Source organism: Artemia franciscana, chromosome 14, assembly GCF_032884065.1.
Source record: "Artemia franciscana chromosome 14, ASM3288406v1, whole genome shotgun sequence".
NCBI classification, from domain to species: domain Eukaryota; kingdom Metazoa; phylum Arthropoda; class Branchiopoda; order Anostraca; family Artemiidae; genus Artemia; species Artemia franciscana.
The window spans coordinates 2,729,163-2,749,868 of record NC_088876.1 but is presented as its reverse complement, the minus strand read 5'-3'; the positions used below and the strand labels follow the sequence as shown (position 1 = coordinate 2,749,868).

The 20,706-nt window shown below is 34.8% G+C and overlaps 1 protein-coding gene across 1 annotated transcript in view; it reads left to right on the top strand.

The window, feature by feature from the left end:
* Nucleotides 1-20,706, top strand: part of LOC136035180 (lysosomal acid glucosylceramidase-like) — a 51,053-nt gene that overhangs the window by 10,882 nt on the left and 19,465 nt on the right. The window contains exons 4-5 of the mRNA XM_065716752.1: nt 7,372-7,525; nt 11,408-11,568. Coding sequence (XP_065572824.1) covers nt 7,372-7,525; nt 11,408-11,568 — 315 coding nt within the window. The remainder of the gene's footprint in view (nt 1-7,371; nt 7,526-11,407; nt 11,569-20,706) is intronic.

The following is a 20,706-nucleotide window of genomic DNA, read 5'->3' as shown; positions in this document are numbered from 1 at the left end:
ATTGGCAACAACAAATAAGTCGAGCAATCCTGACTAATAGGTTTTGTAACGTCCCTCGGTAACTCCTCTTCTCCCTCTAGAAGTAAAAAGAACATTAATTTTGTCGATCGCAAGTCAGTCTCTTTTTGAAAGTGAGACATTCAACGGTGAAAATGTTCTACACATGTCAACTCTGTTTGGATACGTTGGGTAGCTGGTCATCCTGTTAAAATTGCATTATTATTGATGACTACGACGAAATTGTCTAGATTATGCAATCCATGCAAATTCCATAAATAATATGGAGTGAAAATCAAAGACTGTAATTCCTGTCTTGGAAGATGTTTGCGACTCTCACGCTAGATGTTTCCTATGCTCCGATGGTCACTATGCTACATGTGATCAATGGAAAAATACTTACCCTGATATGATAGAAAAAACCATAAGTGTGCTATCAGTTTATTTTTTCGAGACTGGTATCGTTGTTATTTTAATTTGTTTTAGGAAGAGAATCCGGTGTACGGTTCAAATGCTGGAATAATAAGAGAGTCTGATTTTTACGACATCGCTGTGAAGACAATGGTTACGATTGTTATAACAGTACTGATTTTTATTTGGCTATTGTGGAAAGTGAATCCTCTTATGAGAATATCGTGTGTGACGTTGCTTCGAACCAGCAATTGAAACATTTGAAATTTATAATATGAACCAGAATAGTATTATTGACTTCAGAAAGATATATAATAAGAGTGAAGTTACCTTGTATTACAGAAAATCCGTCCCTGAGTTTCCACACTAAGATATATTCAAGTTGAATCCTGATGAGCTTTCCCACTAATCTTTGTCAACGGTCACCTATATGTGGAAGAAGAAATCTAAAAGATGAAGACAAATACTTTTATTGTACATAGATGTGTTTCATTAATAAATAAATTCACAAAGAGTCTTTAAATATTTTATTCTTAGGGCACTGAAATCAATATTATACAGGTGAAAAATGGTGTTTTCTACAATGAAGTCGTTTAATCAAGGATTTTCAACATAGATGCTGGGAAATTCACTGTAAGTATGACCTCGACATCGAAAATAAACTATAAGTGCATGAAAACCACAGATTCTGTTCAATAAATCTTGTACTCGCATCCAATTTTGAATAATAGATTTCCCACCTCACTCAATGAAGTTTTTGACGTGGAGCTAGAATACCTATGATATGCCAAAAGGATTGAAAAATTCCATATATGTTGGTGCTGTAAAGTTGGATAGCTAATGACCCGTCTTTAGAGTCGCCGGGCTACCATTAACAATGATAATGGTATCAGTAGCGTTATGAAGATGTTCAAGGAAATCCGAGGGTATGCATTGGTTTTGTGTTTTGGACATGTCACAAGACATTTCCGAACGACCCTTGTAATAGTCCATTCCATGACTCGACTATTGTGGCAAGTAATTTATCATATTGCAAGTAAAATATACTTGTGCAGACTATTGTAACATCTTGAATCTCTATTGTGAATCTCGTCTAGTGGATTTAATTTCGTCTATTGGACTAAGACCATGATAGAGCTTTGTATCATATTTCAATAAAACATTCTTTGCAAACTTTCTTTGCATAACCTCGATATATTTGAAATTTCATGCAACAATCTTGTCCAAAGATAAGAGCTTTCGGAACTCTATCACCTCTCTTTGAGCATAATGGAACGGTATATGCATAGCTAATTGCTATGACTAAATGCACTAATTGCAAGTAAAATGCACCTCTATGGACTTTGAACCTCATATAGCGTCAAAAGATCTGCTTGTAATATAGCAATGGTAAAGACTTTTGTTTTTTGATAATGACTACCTTGAACTCTATGATTTTGATGAAGGGTATAGCTTGGTTCATTTTGTTAATACTCTGTTACTAGTACCTTTTGAAGTCTTGTAAGTACAGCGAGTGTGGTAGGGGATCAGAATCTTCCCGATTTCAGCCAAACTTCAGCCATTTTGAATGCAAACGTGTAGTGAAGTATCAACTACTCTTTTTCATGCTAACAGATGATGCACTGATATCAAGACGCCATCGCTTTGTACGTTTTGATTGTGAATTATAATTACCACATTGTGTGCTAATATTTTGCGAAAATGATCAGGTCTGCAATACTTGCTGAAAATTTAGACAATTACAAGTCTTCTTCTTCCTGTTTTGGTGGTGTTTCTGGGGAATTTTTAGGTGGGATGCGATCAGTAGTACTTACTTTGAACGGTCTTTCGAGGTAGTGTTTATGCCTGTTCACACGTTGAAGAGCATCTTGAAGCAAAAGTAATTTTTCATCATCGCCGATTGTCTTATTGTTTACAAATTTACTAAAATTATCTTCAAAGTGCTCTTTTGGCGAAAGAGCGAATTCTATTGGTGTCAACTAGTAGAGTTTAGCCACTTTTTAGATAATACTGTTTACATTTCCTGCAATTATTGACAGTAACAGTGAAAATAAACTACCGACCACTAGAAGAAGCTGTTTTCATTTGAAATTCTATCCCTTATTTTTGCATGCTAGGGCAGGTTCAATTGAACAATGTTGCTTTATCTGTTGCTTAACTACCTCTGGAAGTAGAACATTGTCTTCAGTTAAATTTAAACAAAGCTCTGATAGGAGATTAATGAATTCTTTGTCAAAACCATGTTCGAATATTGCCTTCCTTAGCCGTGGTTTTGAATTACCTAGGGTTCAAAATAACTAGGGTTTTCCAAATAACCTGACCCTAATTTGAACATTTTCTTGTTAAATTCACCTTGATTAACATTACCCACCTTCTCCATTTAATGCATAAATAATTTCTACGTTTATGTATTTTACCCTACTGAGTAGCTCTGAAGGCTGCTTATGGGCTAGGAACTGAATTCGCTTGAATCCCTGGGAAACATCATTTTTGTTGTATTTATTTGGTCATTTATCTTCTTTGGGGTCTTACACCGCAATATAATTATAAATTGTCTAAAACTGTGGTTACTCACTTCTAAGTTTATGGGTACCCCATATTTTCATCACCATTCCTTAAAAATAAAAGTATGTAGAGAGTTTCCCGTCACAATAAAGATAATATATGCGCATAATACCCTGACGCCTTTTTTCTGAGCATCCACTTCCGGCTTCTAAATGCCAGACACAAGAATTCATCCTTATTACAAAACTCAGATTAAAAATGTATTAAAAATTGTTCGGAAAATATAATGAAACTTCGCATTCAAGATGTTATGCAATCATAACAAAATCAGCCAAGCAGACAGGATGAAGTAACCCAGGAAAGTAACGAATCAAGTGAGATCGAAGAAGCCCGGGTCTTGGAGGTATTGGATGAAATCTTTGACATTTCCAAAGCCCTTTTGACAAAAAAGGCCCTTTTGGCGTTCGCTATTTTGGGCTAACCAGGGCTATCTTTGGGCTAGTGGTTACGCCTGTACGGGTTATACGTTCGCCAAAAACCAGGCAACCGTGAGCTAGACTAATGAGTGTTCATTTTGGCATGCAGATCTCATACTCTAATGGAACTAAGGAATTAAGAGAGCAAACAAATGCGCTAAGAGAGCAAACAAAAATAGTGCTACTGGAAATATCCGATGTTTGTTACATATTTGAACGTTATGTTACATATTGAACGTTATGCGTTAAGAGAGCAAACACAAATAGTGCTACAGGAAATATCCGATGTTTGTTACATATTTGAAGATCAATACATGATTGCATAATAGAAATCCTTCTTTGGTATCGGAAACTCTGAAAACCCATACAAGATCACATAACGGGTCACCATTGTGTTTTAGCAGCAATGAAAATAAATTTGAGAATCCAAACATAGTCTCGTGTAAGCCCCACCAAAAAACCAATGTCATCTACATAAGTAAACATTGAAGTAAGGGGTACTGTGATATTTTTTTTTATTGGAGTAACATCTTGAGGAGGCATCATGATTGATTTTTTGCATCCAGGATTCTCCAATTTATTAGCGGCCCTGAGGTTTTTCCTACCTGCCCCTTGTAGGTTTTTACACATTTACATAGGTAAACAATTAACTTTTACGTAACAGCCTTGAAAAAATCTCCTAAATTGTTATGTAACTACTGCTTGCAGATAACAAATCAATAGTAAAAAAGACCTGCGTCTTGAAGAAACTCTACCAAATGTCCAGTAGCTTAAAAAAGTGCCGGCATCGGGATTTGAAAGGATACCTGTCCGCTCAGATCCAATGGGCCACACTACTAACAGTATAAAAATGAAGCATTTTTTGATTGTTGCTTTATATTTTTTTCGTTTAAGATGGTATCACTTCGGCACAATGAGATCAGTTCAATGATTGACTGTCAGTTTGGATACAAAAAAGACATTTATTGATAATTTTGTAAATGAGTTCCAGGTGAAGCAATCTCGTTAGCATTAAGACTACAGGCTCGCTTTAAAATTTGTATCTCAACTTGAAATTTTCCATTTTACAGAGAGAAATAACTGGTATTCCAGAGTTTATATTACGGTTGATATGTTCTTCATTTCGAGTAATACTAGGTGGGACCAAGATGCTACCTGATAAATCAATTCATTATCTCGTATGATCTTTAATGTCTTTAAACTGACTATTTAATGCCCAAGCTTAGATATAATTTTAATTGTATACCGAGCATTACTGATATCACACCTCCTGCTAGACTAAGAAAAGCATTATAGATTGGCTTATTGTTGTGAGGCTACGTACTTACTATTGCCTCCTAAATCAATATACTTGCTTTTTATACTTGGTTTTTGTGTTTTCAGTAAAGCGCTAGTTTTCTGTAATCCCGGAAACATAATATCATATATTTTGGTCATTTTCCCTGTATTAATGTCATAATTTGACATTTTTATTTTTAAACAAAAATACCAAATTAAGATGCTTTTCAGTATGTAGGGAAGGGGGGGAGGGTCGCAAAATCTATATATATAAAAATAAGTTGTCTGTGTGTGGATCTGTGGATGGATCAGGTGACGTCATGTTTGTTCGCATATGACGTCTGAATTATTTCACACTAATACAAAAGAAGAAAAAAACTAAAAAAGGTAAAAACTACAAAAAAAAAACTAAAAAGAAAAAAAAAAAACTAAAAAAGCTAAAAAACTAAAAAAAACTAAAAAAAGGTAAAAATCTAATAACTAAAAAAAAACTGAAAAAAATAAAAAAAGGCAAAAACTACAAAAAAAATAAAAACTAATAAAAAAACTAAAAAAGCTAAAAAACTAAAAAAACTAAAAAAAACTAAAAAAAGGTAAAAAACTAAAAAAAACTAAAAACTAAAAAAGAAAAAAACTAAAAAAAAGGAAAAAACTGAAAAATAAAAGAGAAAAAGAAAACTAAAAAAATATGAATAAATATATATAAAAATAAGTTGTTTGTGGGTTATGTCTGTCTGTCTGTCTGTCGAGTGACGTCGTGTTTGTCCGCATATGATGTCTGAATTATTTCACACTAATACAAAAGAAGAAAAAAAAACTAAAAAAGGTAAAAACTACAAAAAAAAACTAAAAAGAAAAAAAAACTAAAAAAGCTAAAAAACTAAAAAAAAACTAAAAAAAGGTAAAAAACTAAAAACTAAAAAAAACTGAAAAAACTAAAAAAAGGCAAAAACTAAAAAAAAACTAAAAACTAAAAAAGCTAAAAAACTAAAAAAACTAAAAAAAGGTAAAAAACAAAAAAAAACTAAAAACTAAAAAAGAAAAAACTAAAAAAAAGGAAAAAACTGAAAAATAAGAGAAAAAGAAAACTAAAAAAAATATTAATAAATATAAAAATATAAATATAAATATAATATAAATTAGCAATCAACAAAGCACCGAGACACAAATGACGACCGGGACACAGGGAGTATAAATGACGACCAGGACATAAGTAAAAAAAAAAAACTAAAAAAACTAAAAAAATGGTAAAAACTACAAAAAAACTAAAAACTAATAAAAAAACTAAAAAATCTAAAATCTAAATAAACTAAAAAAGAAAAAAAAGAAAAAAGGAAAAAAATAAAGGAGAAAAACAAAACTAAAAAACGAATGTATATACAGACCGGGACACCGGGATACAAATGACGACCGGGACACAGGGAATATAAATGACGACCGGGACACAGGGACACAACTACAATGGGGACGCCGGGGGGCACAGGGGGATATAAATGACGACCGGGACACCGGGACACAAGGAATATAAATGACGCCCGGGACACTCAAAGAGAAATCACAGACTGGAACACCGGGACACAAATGACGACCGGGACACAGGGAATATAAATGACGACCGGGACACAGGGACATAACTACAAAGGGGACGCCGGGGTGCACAGGGGGATATATAAATGACGATGGCGACTCAGGGAATGGTCGATTAGCAATCACCATCAACAAAGCTCAAGGGCAATCATTAGAATCATGAGGTATAGATCTGAATACGGATTGTTTTCCCATGGACCATTATATGTTGCATGTTCAAGAGTCGGTAAACCTGACAATCTATTTATATGCACAGACAATGGGACAGCAAAGAATGTTGTATATTTGCAAGTTTTACGTAGTTAAAAACATATATATATATATATATATATATATATATATTATATATATATATATATATATATATATATATATATATATCTATATTCACAGGTGGGACATAGGGACACAACTACAATGGCGCGTAACTAATATGGCGCGTAACGACTTACGCGCGCGGGGGGGCTTGGGGGGGGCGCGAAGCGCCCCCACCAACTAGGTGTTGGGGTGGCGCGAAGCGCCACCCCAACAGCTAGTATGTTAATAAAAATGAGTTCAATACTGTTCTATGATAAAAAAGGAAAACATTACAAAATACTAAAATAGTTGAAATAATGAAAATCGTAGCACTAGATATTTTGGCTTGTTTTTCAAAATACCATATGACAATATTGACAGCTTTTATGATTTTAAATCTATAGCATAAGAAAGATAGTTCTGTCTCCGATTCTTTTTCAATTTTAATCGTTCATATCGTTCAGTCAATCATTCAATCAATCAAGGGAGCATCAAATAAATGATTCAATCAACAGAACTGAAAACTAGCTTAAAACGTAATTATTGACTTTAAAGAAAATATAGGTGAACACTGAAACAAGTTATTAAAAAATAACGAAAAACAACTGAAAACTACTTAAAACAGAAATCATTGTGCTAAAGAAGTGACAAAAAACTGGAGAAGAAAAACCCTGAGTAAACAAATTCAACTAAAAAAAGGAGAAATAGATAAAATAGATCACAATAGATCAAAGAGTTAAAGATCAACAGATCCTGTGGTAATGTCGAGTTTTGGGTCTCAATAGGAGCAGAAAACTCATAATGATCTTACGCTTTACAGATCGTATTTTGGGCCGGGAAGTGCTGAATACAACCTAATCCGGATCAATATGGGAGGCTGCGATTTTTCAACCCGTACGTATTCTTATGATGATGTGCCAGGTGATGTATCTTTATCTCACTTTGAACTGGCTCCAGAAGATATCGATTATAAAGTAAGCCCGAATTTTTTTCATTTGGAGAGGGAGGGTAGGGTCTTACACCTCTTTTCTACTTTATTACCTCTCTATTCTAGAGGCTGGAGGTGATTTTTACATTTAATTAAGTGGTTTCTCAAAAGAATGACAGTAACAAGGTTAACAACGAAACTAGGGCTCCTCCATTGTTTTTTTTTTGCACCCCCAACCCTTTTTTGAAATTCTGACCTCCACGTGCCCCTAAAACCATCCCGCTATAATTACTGCTGGAAAGGTTTGCGGAAGAGAGAGAGAGAGAGAGAGAGAGAGAGAGAGAGAGAGAGAGAGAGAGAGAGAGAGAGAGAGAGAGAGAGAGAGAGAGAGAGAGAGAGAGAGAGAGAGAGAGAGAGAGAGAGAGAGAGAGAGAGAGAGAGAGAGAGAGAGAGAGAGAGAGAGAGAGAGAGAGAGAGAGAGAGAGAGAGAGAGAGAGAGAGAGAGAGAGAGGAGAGAGAGGAGAGAGAGAGGAGAGCAGTTATCAAAGAGTAACCAGCCATCCGCCCTCTTCTTTCCCAAATGCGTCAAAATTTTGAGATAGCCATTTTTTTCAAAACAGTCCAAAGGCCAAATAACTATGCTTCCGGGGTTGACTCCACCCCAGCCTGCGGGGCTGAGCCTGTAAATTATACACGTTACTGATTGTTAACATACAAGGTTTTTATTGTAGGGGTGGTTGTATTAACTTTGATTGTTAATCGAAAGTATTAATGCTCTTGTTAATAGTTAAAGTTATCACCAACCCCCCCCACGCCTTTTTCGCCCAAATGCATCACATTAAGCTTTTGAACTAGTCAGTATGTTCAAAATAGTTCAAACATCAAATAGCTATCACGCCAGGGTTTGACACATCTCCCCCCACCCTCCGGGCAAGGTCTGTAGATTATGCAATTTGCCTATTTTTAACATGTAAGTATTTTTATAGAAATAAAGCGCATGTATGATCCTGGGTCTCCAAAAAGGCTTGGGGTAAAAAGGCTCCAGGTGAAGATTTAAGGAAATGTGGAGAGGTAGGCCGAACATAATCAAAACTTAATATGTCAAAACTGGTTGTGAAGAGGGAATATGAGAATGTCTAAAAAAGGACTAAGGGTATTAAGTTGAAAATTTCAAGGTGTACTTTGGAGATGTTGAGACATATTTTAGTATACCCCCCCCCCCACTTGTGCTTCTTTTGTCTGCCCTCTGCCCAGCAATCATTGAAATTTTGAAATTAAAATTTTGTTCAAACTAGTCAAAAAGTCTAATAACTATACCTCCAGGAATGTCATACCCCGTAGCCTTGGGGCAAAGCTTATAAATTATGCAATTTTCCCAATGTTTACATACAGGGTTATCACTGGGAAGAAGGGAAATATTGTATTCTGGTTGTATATGGAAAGGATAAAGGCATTAAGATGAAATCCTGGACAATATTGAGGGGTATTTTATACTAAATCAAAAGGCACTACGTGCACCTAGTTTATCAAAAAGCAGGATATGCAATATTTTAAGAACGGCTGAGTGTATTGGATTGAAACTTTCAGGACGTGTTCGGAGGATGTTGAAAAGTTTTTGGAGGGTCTCCAGCCCCCTCTCATGCCTTTTTAATTGCAATCCCTCCAAAATTATTTGATCAAAAATTTGAAAAAGTCATCTTATCATTCAAACTTTACTGGCACTCGTGCAGTAATTGGGGTAAAAGGGGGACGACATCCCACTTCATATATCTAGTAATATAAGCTCATTATGAGTTTGAGTTGAATATCAGTTAATTTTGGTACATTATAAGTTCATTATTGGTTTCGTTTATTTGTTAGGTCTAATATCTGTTTCTTTTAACTTTCAGCTCATTGTCCATTATAAATTCTATTATTTTTTGGCTCAGTTCAATACATAGCACCGCTCTTTACTTTTGTCAAGAAAAAACTTGTTTTGATTTAATTATTAGTAAATAATGGTAAATGCACAGAAGATGTTGAAAGTAGAATAGTCGAAGCCCAGGATCCTTTTTTGTAGTTGAAAAAAGTTCGAAAGAATTGGAAAATAAGTCTGCGAACCAAAATCAGATTATTGCATGTCACATTAATGTCAATTGTCAAGTGTGGTTTTGAAGCGTGGGTTTTCCAAAAAGCGGAGGAGGATTTGCTGGATTTTCCAGAAAATTGGCCTACGGATTGTTCTAGATACCTGACTGACTGATCCTATCCCAAACAGCAAATTATAGGAAAATGTGGCTCAATCCCACTTTCTGGAATTATAATGAGAGAAGGGTTGAGATGGCTAGGACACCTTCTGCAAATGAAGGATTATGGATTGCCAAAGATTGTTCTAAACGGCTAACCGTCTAGGGCCAAACGACAAGCAAGTCGTTTCCGAAAGGGGTGAGAGAATGTCGTAAGGAAAGATTTAAGGTAGATGGGATAAATTGAGGCTTTGAATAAATTAGGATAGGTAGGATAGAAGAGAAGTGTGGCCTAGTTGGCCAAAGACTGCTTGGTACTTCATTGAGTTGTTAGTATTATTAGCAGTAATAGCAATACAATTTTCAGTTCAAATTTTCTAAAAGGCTATATGTAAATAAAACCCTAAATAAACAGTAAATGTACGTTAGGTACATTTGTTGCACTCATAATGCTTTTAGCATAGCACTGACATACTTTTGCCTAAGAGGTTAAGGAAGTCAGGAAGATGCAGCTTCCCTGTATATAAGGAATAATTTCTATCAGTTTTAAGTTTTAATTTCACTTTTTGCTTTCAGTTAAAAATAAAACTTGTTTTATTCTTATTTAATCAGTCCAAAAGCAAATGTCATTTTGATTATACAAAATTTTATCTTTTGTTTCCTTTGTCAAGATCAAATTGGATACAAATATTTTCTTTTCTAATCAGTAATTTAGAAGTTGTAAGATTAATAATTTTCGCAAATGCGATGACAAGGGAAGAGACAGAAATTCAAACAATCTGATTGGTTGATGCTTCTCGCAAGAGGTTAAACAGAAAAGCTAAGACAAAAATCCTTTTATCATTTATAATATAATGTTGTAATACAAATTTAAACATATGTAATACGAATTGATATTATATATAATTGCTATTTATAATATAAATTTCATTTATATAAAATTTAGCTGTCCATATAAACTGTAAGTTTTTATTTCACTGTATTTCATTTAACTGAATTTGTATAAAGGTATCAAACTGTAAACGGTTATATAAATTTAGCATAACTATATCAATGGATCAATAGTTTAAAATGAATGCCAACGCCGTGCAACCATGGAGGAAACTTTATACTTTAACTCCTTATACTTTAATACTCTGTACTTTTATGCGTTATACTTTTATACTTCTTATACTACTTTATACTTTTTACGTTAATTAATCAATTACAAATAATTCTTTTATCAGAAATTTTAAGATCATATCAACGATCAGATATTGACGGAGAGCTTAATATTTTTTAATGACCCCCTTATCTCTCTCTCTCTTTTAATCTCTTCCTTTCTCTATTTTTCTAACTCTGTCGTCTGAAACGCTCAAGTATTCTCTAGGGAAAAAAATTCGTCTAGGAAAAGATCTTTACTAGCATTATGTTCCTATATATTTATCGTAAATGCTTTTTTCACCATTTTCTCCTGTTTGCCTTCTTTGTTTTCAGTAAAGCTCTAAATTATATTATTAAAATAATGTATTCATCTGTCATGCATGAAAAGATAGTTTATAATTACAAAATTTTATTAATCCTTCTAGTTACTTGTGCCTTGATTTAAGCAGGGAAGAGAAGTCCCAAATGAACTGATTAGTTTTGTCCTCATTTAAGATAACAAGTAATTTCAGACCTTTTTATCATACGAAAAATGTTTCAAACGTTACCCTTTTTGTTAGATACCATATATTAAGAAAGCATTGGCCCTAGCAAGTCGTCAAGTTTCACTTTTCGCTTCCCCCTGGTCTGCCCCAGCTTGGATGAAAACAAACAATGTGTTTTATGGAGAAGGACAACTTTTACCAGAATATTACCAACCCTGGGCAAACTACTTTGTCAAGTAAGTTTTCTTTTGTCAACATAGAAGTTCTATTCTCCAACAGCAGGGAGATCTACCAGGGTTGTTGACTTCAGTCGAGTGAGAAAAAAAATGCTTGATTATATCAGAATCAGCATCACCAACGCAGTACAGTTGTAAAATTTTGGGTAAAATTTAGTGGTCCTGGTGTAATAGGATATTTTTTGAAATTTTTCGGAATAATGAAAATTCTCCTGTGCATTTTGATTTAGCTTGCTCCTTTTTGACTCATACATCTGTTCTAGGTTTTAGTTTATTGAAATTTTGTTCTTTTTAAAGTATTTTTTTTAACTGTGGTCCAGATGGCACAAATTAATCTTTGTGGTATAATTTTAGTTAGAAAACTGGTACAGTTAGTATCAAAGCGTTAGCAACGCTAGATATATTGTCATCAGCTATAACCCATAGCTAAACCAATTCAATCAGTTAGTTTTCTTTAACTAGCACAAATTGTCTAAGAAGCGTTTTCCCACATTCCTTCTTTGTAACGCACGTTCTCTTTGCAATAAAATAGATGAGATCGATGTAGTATTAAGGCAGAACAATGTTTCTGTCGCTGCTATAACAGAAACTTGGAACCTGACTGAAGTGACACGAAAACTCACCGGTTATGCCCAATACCTCAGAACAAGACAAGCTCCTGGTGACCAGAGACTAGGCGGTGGAGTAGCCCTTTACGTACGTGAAGATATCCCAATGAAGGAGCTACGTGAACTCGAAAGCACTGAACTTGAGGCTGTGTGGGTTTGGTGCAAACCATCAGTCATGCCGCGTGCTTACTCATGCATCATCTTTGCTTCAATCTACTACCCTGAAAGTGCTAAAAATCGCCGTGATCTTGTCACATACCTCCAAAAGACTGTCGACCGCCTTCGTGCTTTTTATGGAAACCCTGCTATTGTTCTGGCTGGGGACTTTAACCAAACCAAGAAAAGCTGGCTAGCATCATGCCTTTCCCTCAAGCAGGTTGTAAATTTTCCAACACATGAATCCGGCAGCATACTTGATTTAATCCTGACCAACTGTGAGACATATTACCAAACCCCTGAATCCCTTGGGCCTCTTGCCTGTTCTGATCATAAAATTGTGCTCTGGTCAGCTGCCGCATCAATACCCAAGCCTAAAATTAAGCATGTCAAGTACCGTCCGCTTACTGATTCAGCAATTTGCACCTATGGTCGATGGATAACTATTTACCCTTTTCCAGATATCTATGGAGACGAAAGCTTCGATAGAAAATGCCAACTGTTCAACGAAGTTCTCTATGCCAAATACCTCGAGTTTTTTCCTGAAAAGACTTTCACTAGATATGAAAGGGATAAACCCTGGATAACCCCCCAAATCAAGAAACTAATCCGAAAAAAGTGCAAGCTTTTCCAAGAAGGAGATTTGCAAAATGCGAAAAAATTGCGAAATCACATTACCTCTCTCACGAGAAGTGCGAAGAAAGATTACGGGCGTGAGAAATTTTCGGACAGTCTTAGGCACACTAATCCCAGGAAATGGCACAGAGCGGTCAAGCAAATCACTGACAAGTCCATTCATAACAGCATAAAAATAAGCAGCCCTGACGGAACTTACACAACTGCTGATGAGGTTAATCAATATTTCACCCGCATCTGGACCTCATTTCCTCCTCCCACACAAGCCCAGAAGTCTGAAATACTTGACTCCTGCGCAGATGAAGGTGAAGTTGTTTTCGATGAGATGACAACCTATAAGACCCTGATGAAGGTGAAAGTAAACTGTTCAGCTTATCCAGACGAACTTCCACCCAAACTGATTCGAGAATACGCCCCTTTCATTACGAAACCACTCACAGTGCTGATAAACCTTTGCTTTCGTATAGGGATCTTTCCAGCTGTTTAGAAGAAAGCTTACGTTAGAATAATTCTGAAGTTTACCAACCCTAAGAGCTGTGACGAACTTAGACCTATTTCGCAAACACCATGCCTGGCAAAAGTGGCCGAGACCTTTATCGTGAGGGTCTTACTTGATCAAATCAAGGGATCTATCGACCAGAGACAATACGGCGGACTGAAAGACTGTAATATCTCAGTGTACCTAGTGCAGATGTACGATAGTCTCCTTAAGTGGGTCGAAAAAGGTCACAGTTTTATAGACCTTGGTGCCATAGATTTCCGAAAGGCATTTGATTTAATCAATCACATTGTAGCTGCCCTTAATCTCAAGCTAATGGGGGCTAAGAAAAATACTCTTACGCTCGTGTTAGACTTTCTCAGTCAGAGGATGCATCGGGTGTTTGCTCTCTACGAAGGTGATAGTAATTCCGAATGGTCCTCATCCACCTGTGGAGCCCCTCAGGGCACTAAGCTTGCAGCTATTGTATTCTTGTCTGTAATTAACTTCCTCATAACTGACTATGACGACCGCTACAAGTTCGTGGATGACCTGTCATTTATCCTGAAATATTTAGTACAAAACAGAGTTGTGACGCCACAATTCAGTTCAAATTTTTTCAGTGTTTTCACAAAAGAATGCGCGGAGCTAAATCTTGAGATTAATGTGAACAAGTTGAAGATAGTGCGCTTTAACCCGCTAAAAAGTGATGTTATGGAGTCAAATGTTCCATTCCTTCTAACAAACAGTATCAAGATCCTTGGAGTTACTTTTTCCAATGACTTCAGCTTTGCCGCACATATTGAAAACGTGGTTAAAAGTGCAAACGCTAGTCTACAGACTTTAAACGGTATGCGTAGGTTCAGTGCAAACACAGAGAGTATTAAGTATGCATACATAGCGTATTTCCGCCCCATTCTGGAATATGCGTGCCCTGTTCGGGTGCCCTCAGCACTTAGAACAGTGTATCTTTGTCAGGAGCTTGAATCGGTTCAGAAGCGAGCGGTATCGATCATCTTGAGCCGCCGTGACATCTCTTACGAAAAGGCTCTGGAAGTGCTAGGACTGCCGTCACTCCAAAACCGGTACGAAACTCTGATAATGAATTCGGAAAGTACTTGCTTTCTAAATCTCAGCACCGTGACATTCTACCTGATCAACCTCTACCATCAAGAACGAGAAAGCAAGATAAGTTAGTTCCCGTTAAAGCAAGAACAAACCGATAATGTAATTCTTTCGTCCCGGTTTTCGTCAAAATGTATAATAACAGTTAATATTTATAGTTTGATTTATATTTACAAGTGTAGTTTGATTTTGTATATGTTGTAAAGAAACACAAATCAGCGATAGCTGTCAAGTTTTTGCAATTAAACCTGTCTACTACTACTACTACTACTGCTTTCCTAAAAAATTCTCCTTGGGAAATTTATAAGATTAGTGCCCCTCTTTGTCTGATAACAAATAGTTACCAGAATATTACCAACCCTGGAGAAACTACTTCGTCAAATAACTATATTTTTGCCAATGTAATAGTTCCTTTTTCCCAAAATTGGGACAGTTGAGCCACTTTGTGTAAAAAATTAAGCAAGTTTTATGGAGACAGCCATCAGCCATTCTCGTCAGCCATTGCCCAAAGCTAAACCACTTCAATGAGTTAATTTTCTTTTTCAACGCAGGTAGTTTTCTTTTCCTAGGAACTTGATCAATGGAAATTTACAGGGTTAATTGCCTCTGTCTGGATGTTTCTCTTTTCCCCAGAGAAGAAAGATCCTCCGGGATAGTTGACCCAGTTTGAGTGAAATAAAGAAGCTAATTCAATGGAGACAGAATGTCATTAGCGAAAGAATTTAATTTAATTTGCCAACTTTAATTTGGCACTTTAATTTGCCAAGTTTTCTTTTGCCAAAGTAGATTGTTTTTCCCCTAGGGGCTTGGCAAAGGAAATTTTACTGAGCTAGTGGCCCCTATTTGGGTGAAAAACTGACCTAACAAGCGTCAAAACAAACCACTGTACTTAAGGGGGTGGGCACTTTTTAATAGAATTTTATTAACCATGTCCTTGTTTTAGTATGTTTTCTTTTGCCGATACTGCAGGCTCTTTTCTCAATAACTTAGCAAACAAATATCTACCCGGCTAAATGCCCCGGTTTGTTAAAATAGAAATTTTGATTTTATGCAGAAGGAGACTTTTTGTGAGAATGAATACTGTGCTCACCCAGCGTTGGACTGGATAACAAAAAGGAAACCGTCTGAAAACAGTAAATTTTATAAAATGCTAAATTTTAAGAAATAGTCCCCCCCCTCGAAATAGTTTCCCATACACACTGAAATATCAATGCAAGCGTGAATTAAATCTGACATAAACTGCTAGATTAAAATGAAGATAGAGCGGAACTACCCAAGAAGTTGACTTTTTAAATGAATTTCTTATTTTTTGGGAGAGTGTCAACAATAGAAGTTATAGTTTTTATTTTGGTTTCCCTTTTTTGTTGAAAAGTAGCTTAAAATCAGACACTTTCTTTGTATGCAGATAATTTAACAGTTCTAGAAGTCCTCGAAGTCCTTGGCTGTGCATTTACACAGCAGTACCAAGACAACACGGTTGCCGCATCATAGTCCCTAGGATGGCCTCCTAGGCTTTGGGTTTTGCTTTATCTCGTCTCTTTTGAGGCTCTTGTTTAAATTTTCTTTCTTTTCAAAAGCTACAAATTTGAAATTTTGAATACCTGTTTTATAAAGTATTGTATAACTCAATTCTACATGTAAATGAAGTAAATCTGTCGATTATTTTAACTTATCATTTTTATGTTTGATTTTCTTCTGAAAAATACAACTGCCGAAGGCGAATGCATTTGAAAGGAACGGTTTGGCAACAAAACAACTGCTAAATTATCAAGGCATATCCAATTAAGTTATTGGTAATAATTGTTTTTTAAGTCAACATTAACATTTTTAGAAGCTAACAGAAATTTCTTTCAAGAACATTAAACGTGAAAGCTCAGTTTAACGCTGATATAACACCATTTCAAAACTTGATCCATGCACTTTTTCGGTACTTTTATTGAATTTTTATTTAATATTTATTTTTATTATCGAATTCTCAAATTTTGGACATAATTTTGAAGCTTTGCTGCCGTCTGAATATTATCATAAATTTATAAAAAATCTATAGATATTTATTTATAAAAAAATTATAAAAAAATAAAAATTTAAATAAAAATTTATAAAAAATAAAAAAAAATTATTTCGTCCAGATATATTTATAAATCTTACAATTTGTATGTATTTGTCTTACCTTATTTATGATATTTCGATTATGTTTAAATAATATTTATATACTTTAAATATATATATGTTTAAATATACTTTTAATATTTTATATACTTATATTTTACTTTTTTTTATCCTTTTTTATTTTATTCTTATTTATATTTATTTGTATTTTGTTTTATATTTTATTTATATTTTATATTTTATTTATTTATTTATTTATATTATTATTTATATTTTATTAATATTATTTTATTTATAAAGTTTATATTATATTTTATTATGTTTATTTATATTTTATTTATTTTTATTTTATTTATACTAAAACTCAAAGACAGACACAGAGACAGGCAAGCAAAAAGTCAAGCACAGAGGCATGGCTAGGGCACTATCTAAGGCTGAAGAATGACGGATTGCAGCAGAAGAATGACAGAAGAATGACAGAATGACAGACTATTATAATATAATATGTTATTATATTATATATTAATATTATTATATTTATAATATAAATTTTACCTATTTTACCCTTTACCTTTATTTTACCTATATTTACCTATTATACTTACTAGATATTGCACATTTCACTATTACTTAATGCACATTGAAATATGCACATTCCATTATTGTAATTGTAATACTTACTTGAAATGCACGTTTCACTATTGTAATTGTCAGGAAACCATCGGTCAGAGGATTACAGTCTTCCAACAGTAGTATAATTGGCCTCTCCATGTCCCATGCTTTCATAATTTATTCCATCGCTATAGCCGCTCTAAGTTCCATGCTTGCATAATTAGCATAATCATGTTAGAACATAATTTGCATAACCTGTTACTATCCCTGTAACATACATGAACATAAAATTTGACCTTTATTGAATTAGAGAACTGCCCAGTTATTATAATAATTAATACTAAAGTCATGACAATTATATAGATAATTTTTTATTTGGGTTCAATGAAGCTTATGTTATGACACTTGCTTGGGTAAAGAAAATCGGACGAATTAAATAACACGAACAAATTTAAATGAATCAACAAGCGACAAATCTGCTACCCTTTTTTTCTTATGATATGCGCTTGGCTAAAGTAAACCAGCGAACTTATATCACGAATGAATCAATTAATATGGTATTTTTCTGGAGGGAAGTTATGGTCACCCATGTCCCAACCGCCAAGGGGCCCCTAATACCTCTCCCCCAACTTTTCCCCTTTTTGGACTTAGTATTTTTTGGACTTAGGAATTTTTTTGGACTTATAATTTGCTACTACTACTACTACCAACAACTTGCCGCAGAGCCAAGCCGCCTAAGGCCAACACAGCTGCACACACTCATCTTCCATCCCAATCCATTCAAAGCCTCCTTCTTTCCACCCTCCCAGGAAGTTCCTATTTCCTTTACATTTTTGTTTATGACATCCTCCGATCCCAGACAAGGACGACCTGCTTTCCGTTTACCCTAGACAGTGCACCAAAAAGGACAATCTTCGGCAATCTGTCATTCTTCAGCCTTAAAACGTGCCCCAGCCATGCCTCTGTGCTTGACTTTGTGCTTGCCCGTCTTTGTGTCTGTCTTTGAGTTTTAGTATGTCTGACCCTTTTTGTTTGTATGTGTTTTCTCTCTCTCTCTCTCTCTCTCTCTCTCTCTCTCTCTCTCTCTCTCTCTCTCTCTCTCTCTCTCTCTCTCTCTCTCTCAGTGCCTATGTTTCTGGGCAGTTACTTGCTTGTCCCCATGTCTGTCTTTGTGTGTTTGTGTGTCTGAGAGGATGCTTGCTTGTCTGTGTGGATTATGGAAAAAAAATCCAGCTCATCTCTCTCAGACTTTGGTAAAAGCCCCGTTAACCTGTATCAGATTCTAATACACCCCCTATGAGCCCGCTAGCAGTATCTATGTCTCTGAAAATGCCTTTTCTTACATCTTCAACTTTTTTAATAAACATTCTAAACGTTTGACTTGCTAGCGTACCCTTAAGTAATTCCTTAACTATTATATTGAAATAACGACCTGTAGAATATCATCATAAACATAAAAATGAATGCTTTGAATCCATTCAATAATTTCATTACTTTTTCTCTTGATATGGCACTCATTTCATTTTTGAGCCCTACAGGATTTTTACAGGGTATCATTTACAATCGTATCGCACGTTTCATCAGTGATATTATTGGGTTCATTGACTGTATCTGTTGGTATACGATCAATGATACTAATAATGTTCACATGTACTTCTTTTTCATCGATTCGTGTAGAGTATTTACATAGTTTGCAGTTTTCAAAATTAGACAAGATATCCATTATGATATTAGGGCAGCAGTAGACCTTTCTTTTTCCCTTTTCTTTCACTTGAATGCAAATACCAGAAAGATGGTGATATGATCTTTCAACAGGCAACGTGTTACCGCCAGCAGTAGCAAGAAGTTGGCCTTCGTCATCAACTAATAATTTTATGTTTGCATTCTCTTTGAGCACTAACATTTCTGGAAAAGTTACTCTCATGTATCCACCATCTTAAAAGTTGAATTTTTTTTAGTACTTCAAAGGATTCAAATCTTTCTCTGTCATGACAACGCACATATACATTTCCAATTGTTTTACCACTTGTAGTTGTTTCATAGTTCAAAAATGTGTCTTTGTCAGTGTTCAATGCAATGATAACTGTATCACGAGCGCACACTTTCTTGGAATGTCTTATCTTCACTTTTTTAAATATAATTTAAGTGTTTATCCTTCCAATGTACAATTAATACTGCTCGAAAGCACAAAATAAACTAGGTAATGTCAAGGACCGGCCAAATTGTAAGTAAAATTCCGAGTCCAAAGAACTCTTAGTTCAAATAAGTGTTGAGTCTAAAAAAAAGTCCAAGTCTAAAAAATAAGTCTATAAGTTCAAATAATTCCAAGTAAAAAAAATATAAATCCAGAGAATTCTAATTTAAAAAAGACTAAGTCCAAACATTTTGGACTAAGTAAAAAAAAGAGGGAATGTTGGGGGAAGGAAATTTGGGGTCGCTTGGAGATTGGTACATGGATGACCATAAGTTCCTTCTAAAAAAATGCCATAGTATTTGATTTATTGGTGATGTTGATTGGTGAAGTTCGCTGATTTACTTTAGCCAAGCGCATTTCATAAGGAAAAAGAGTAGCAGATTTTTCACATGTTGATTCATTTATATTCGGTTCGTATCATAGAATACGTCCGATTTCCTCACCCAGGTGCGTGTCATAATATCAGTTTCATTCAATCCAAGTAAAAATAAATTATTCATATGATTATCATGACTTGAATATTAAGTTTTATAAAAAGTGGTCATTCCTCTTACTCAGTGAAGCTTGAATTTTATGCTCATGTAAGTATGCTAATTTTGTAATCGCCTGTCCTTTTATAGGGATAGTAACTGTTTATGCAGATTATGTAAGCATGGGACATAGAGAGGCTAGAGCGATGGAATAAATTATGTAAGCATGATACTTAGAGAGGCTATACGACTTTCAACTTGAAATGAAAAAAAAAATGTATTCAGCGCTGATTTTTTGTCCAAGGGGCCATCCTTTTGGATATTAGGTCAAAGAGATAATTAATCCACGTTCAATAAGCTTATGTAATAAAATTTTATAATTATTAGCGTTTGATAACTGGTTCCAACTGTTGAATTTAGTTCAAAAGTACCTATTTGTATCTATTGTAATTTTGCTTCTTGTGTTTGCATATTGTTTTGCTTTATTTGCTTGTTGTGCTTCAGAGCTGCATAAGCTGCAATTTGCCCTTTTATAGATAGAAAATTCCTACACAACTTATTGATTAGTAGCTCAATCCCCTTGCGCTTAGGCGAACTTGGTTGGTTTTGGTTAGCTTATACGGCTTTGTAAGATTTATTAATTTTTTTGGAAGAAAACAATTTCATGAACGCGTTATCGCAATATTACATGTTATTGCAATAAATTGCAATTAAATTCAGTTTAAAATTAATTAAATTAAACAACTAGTT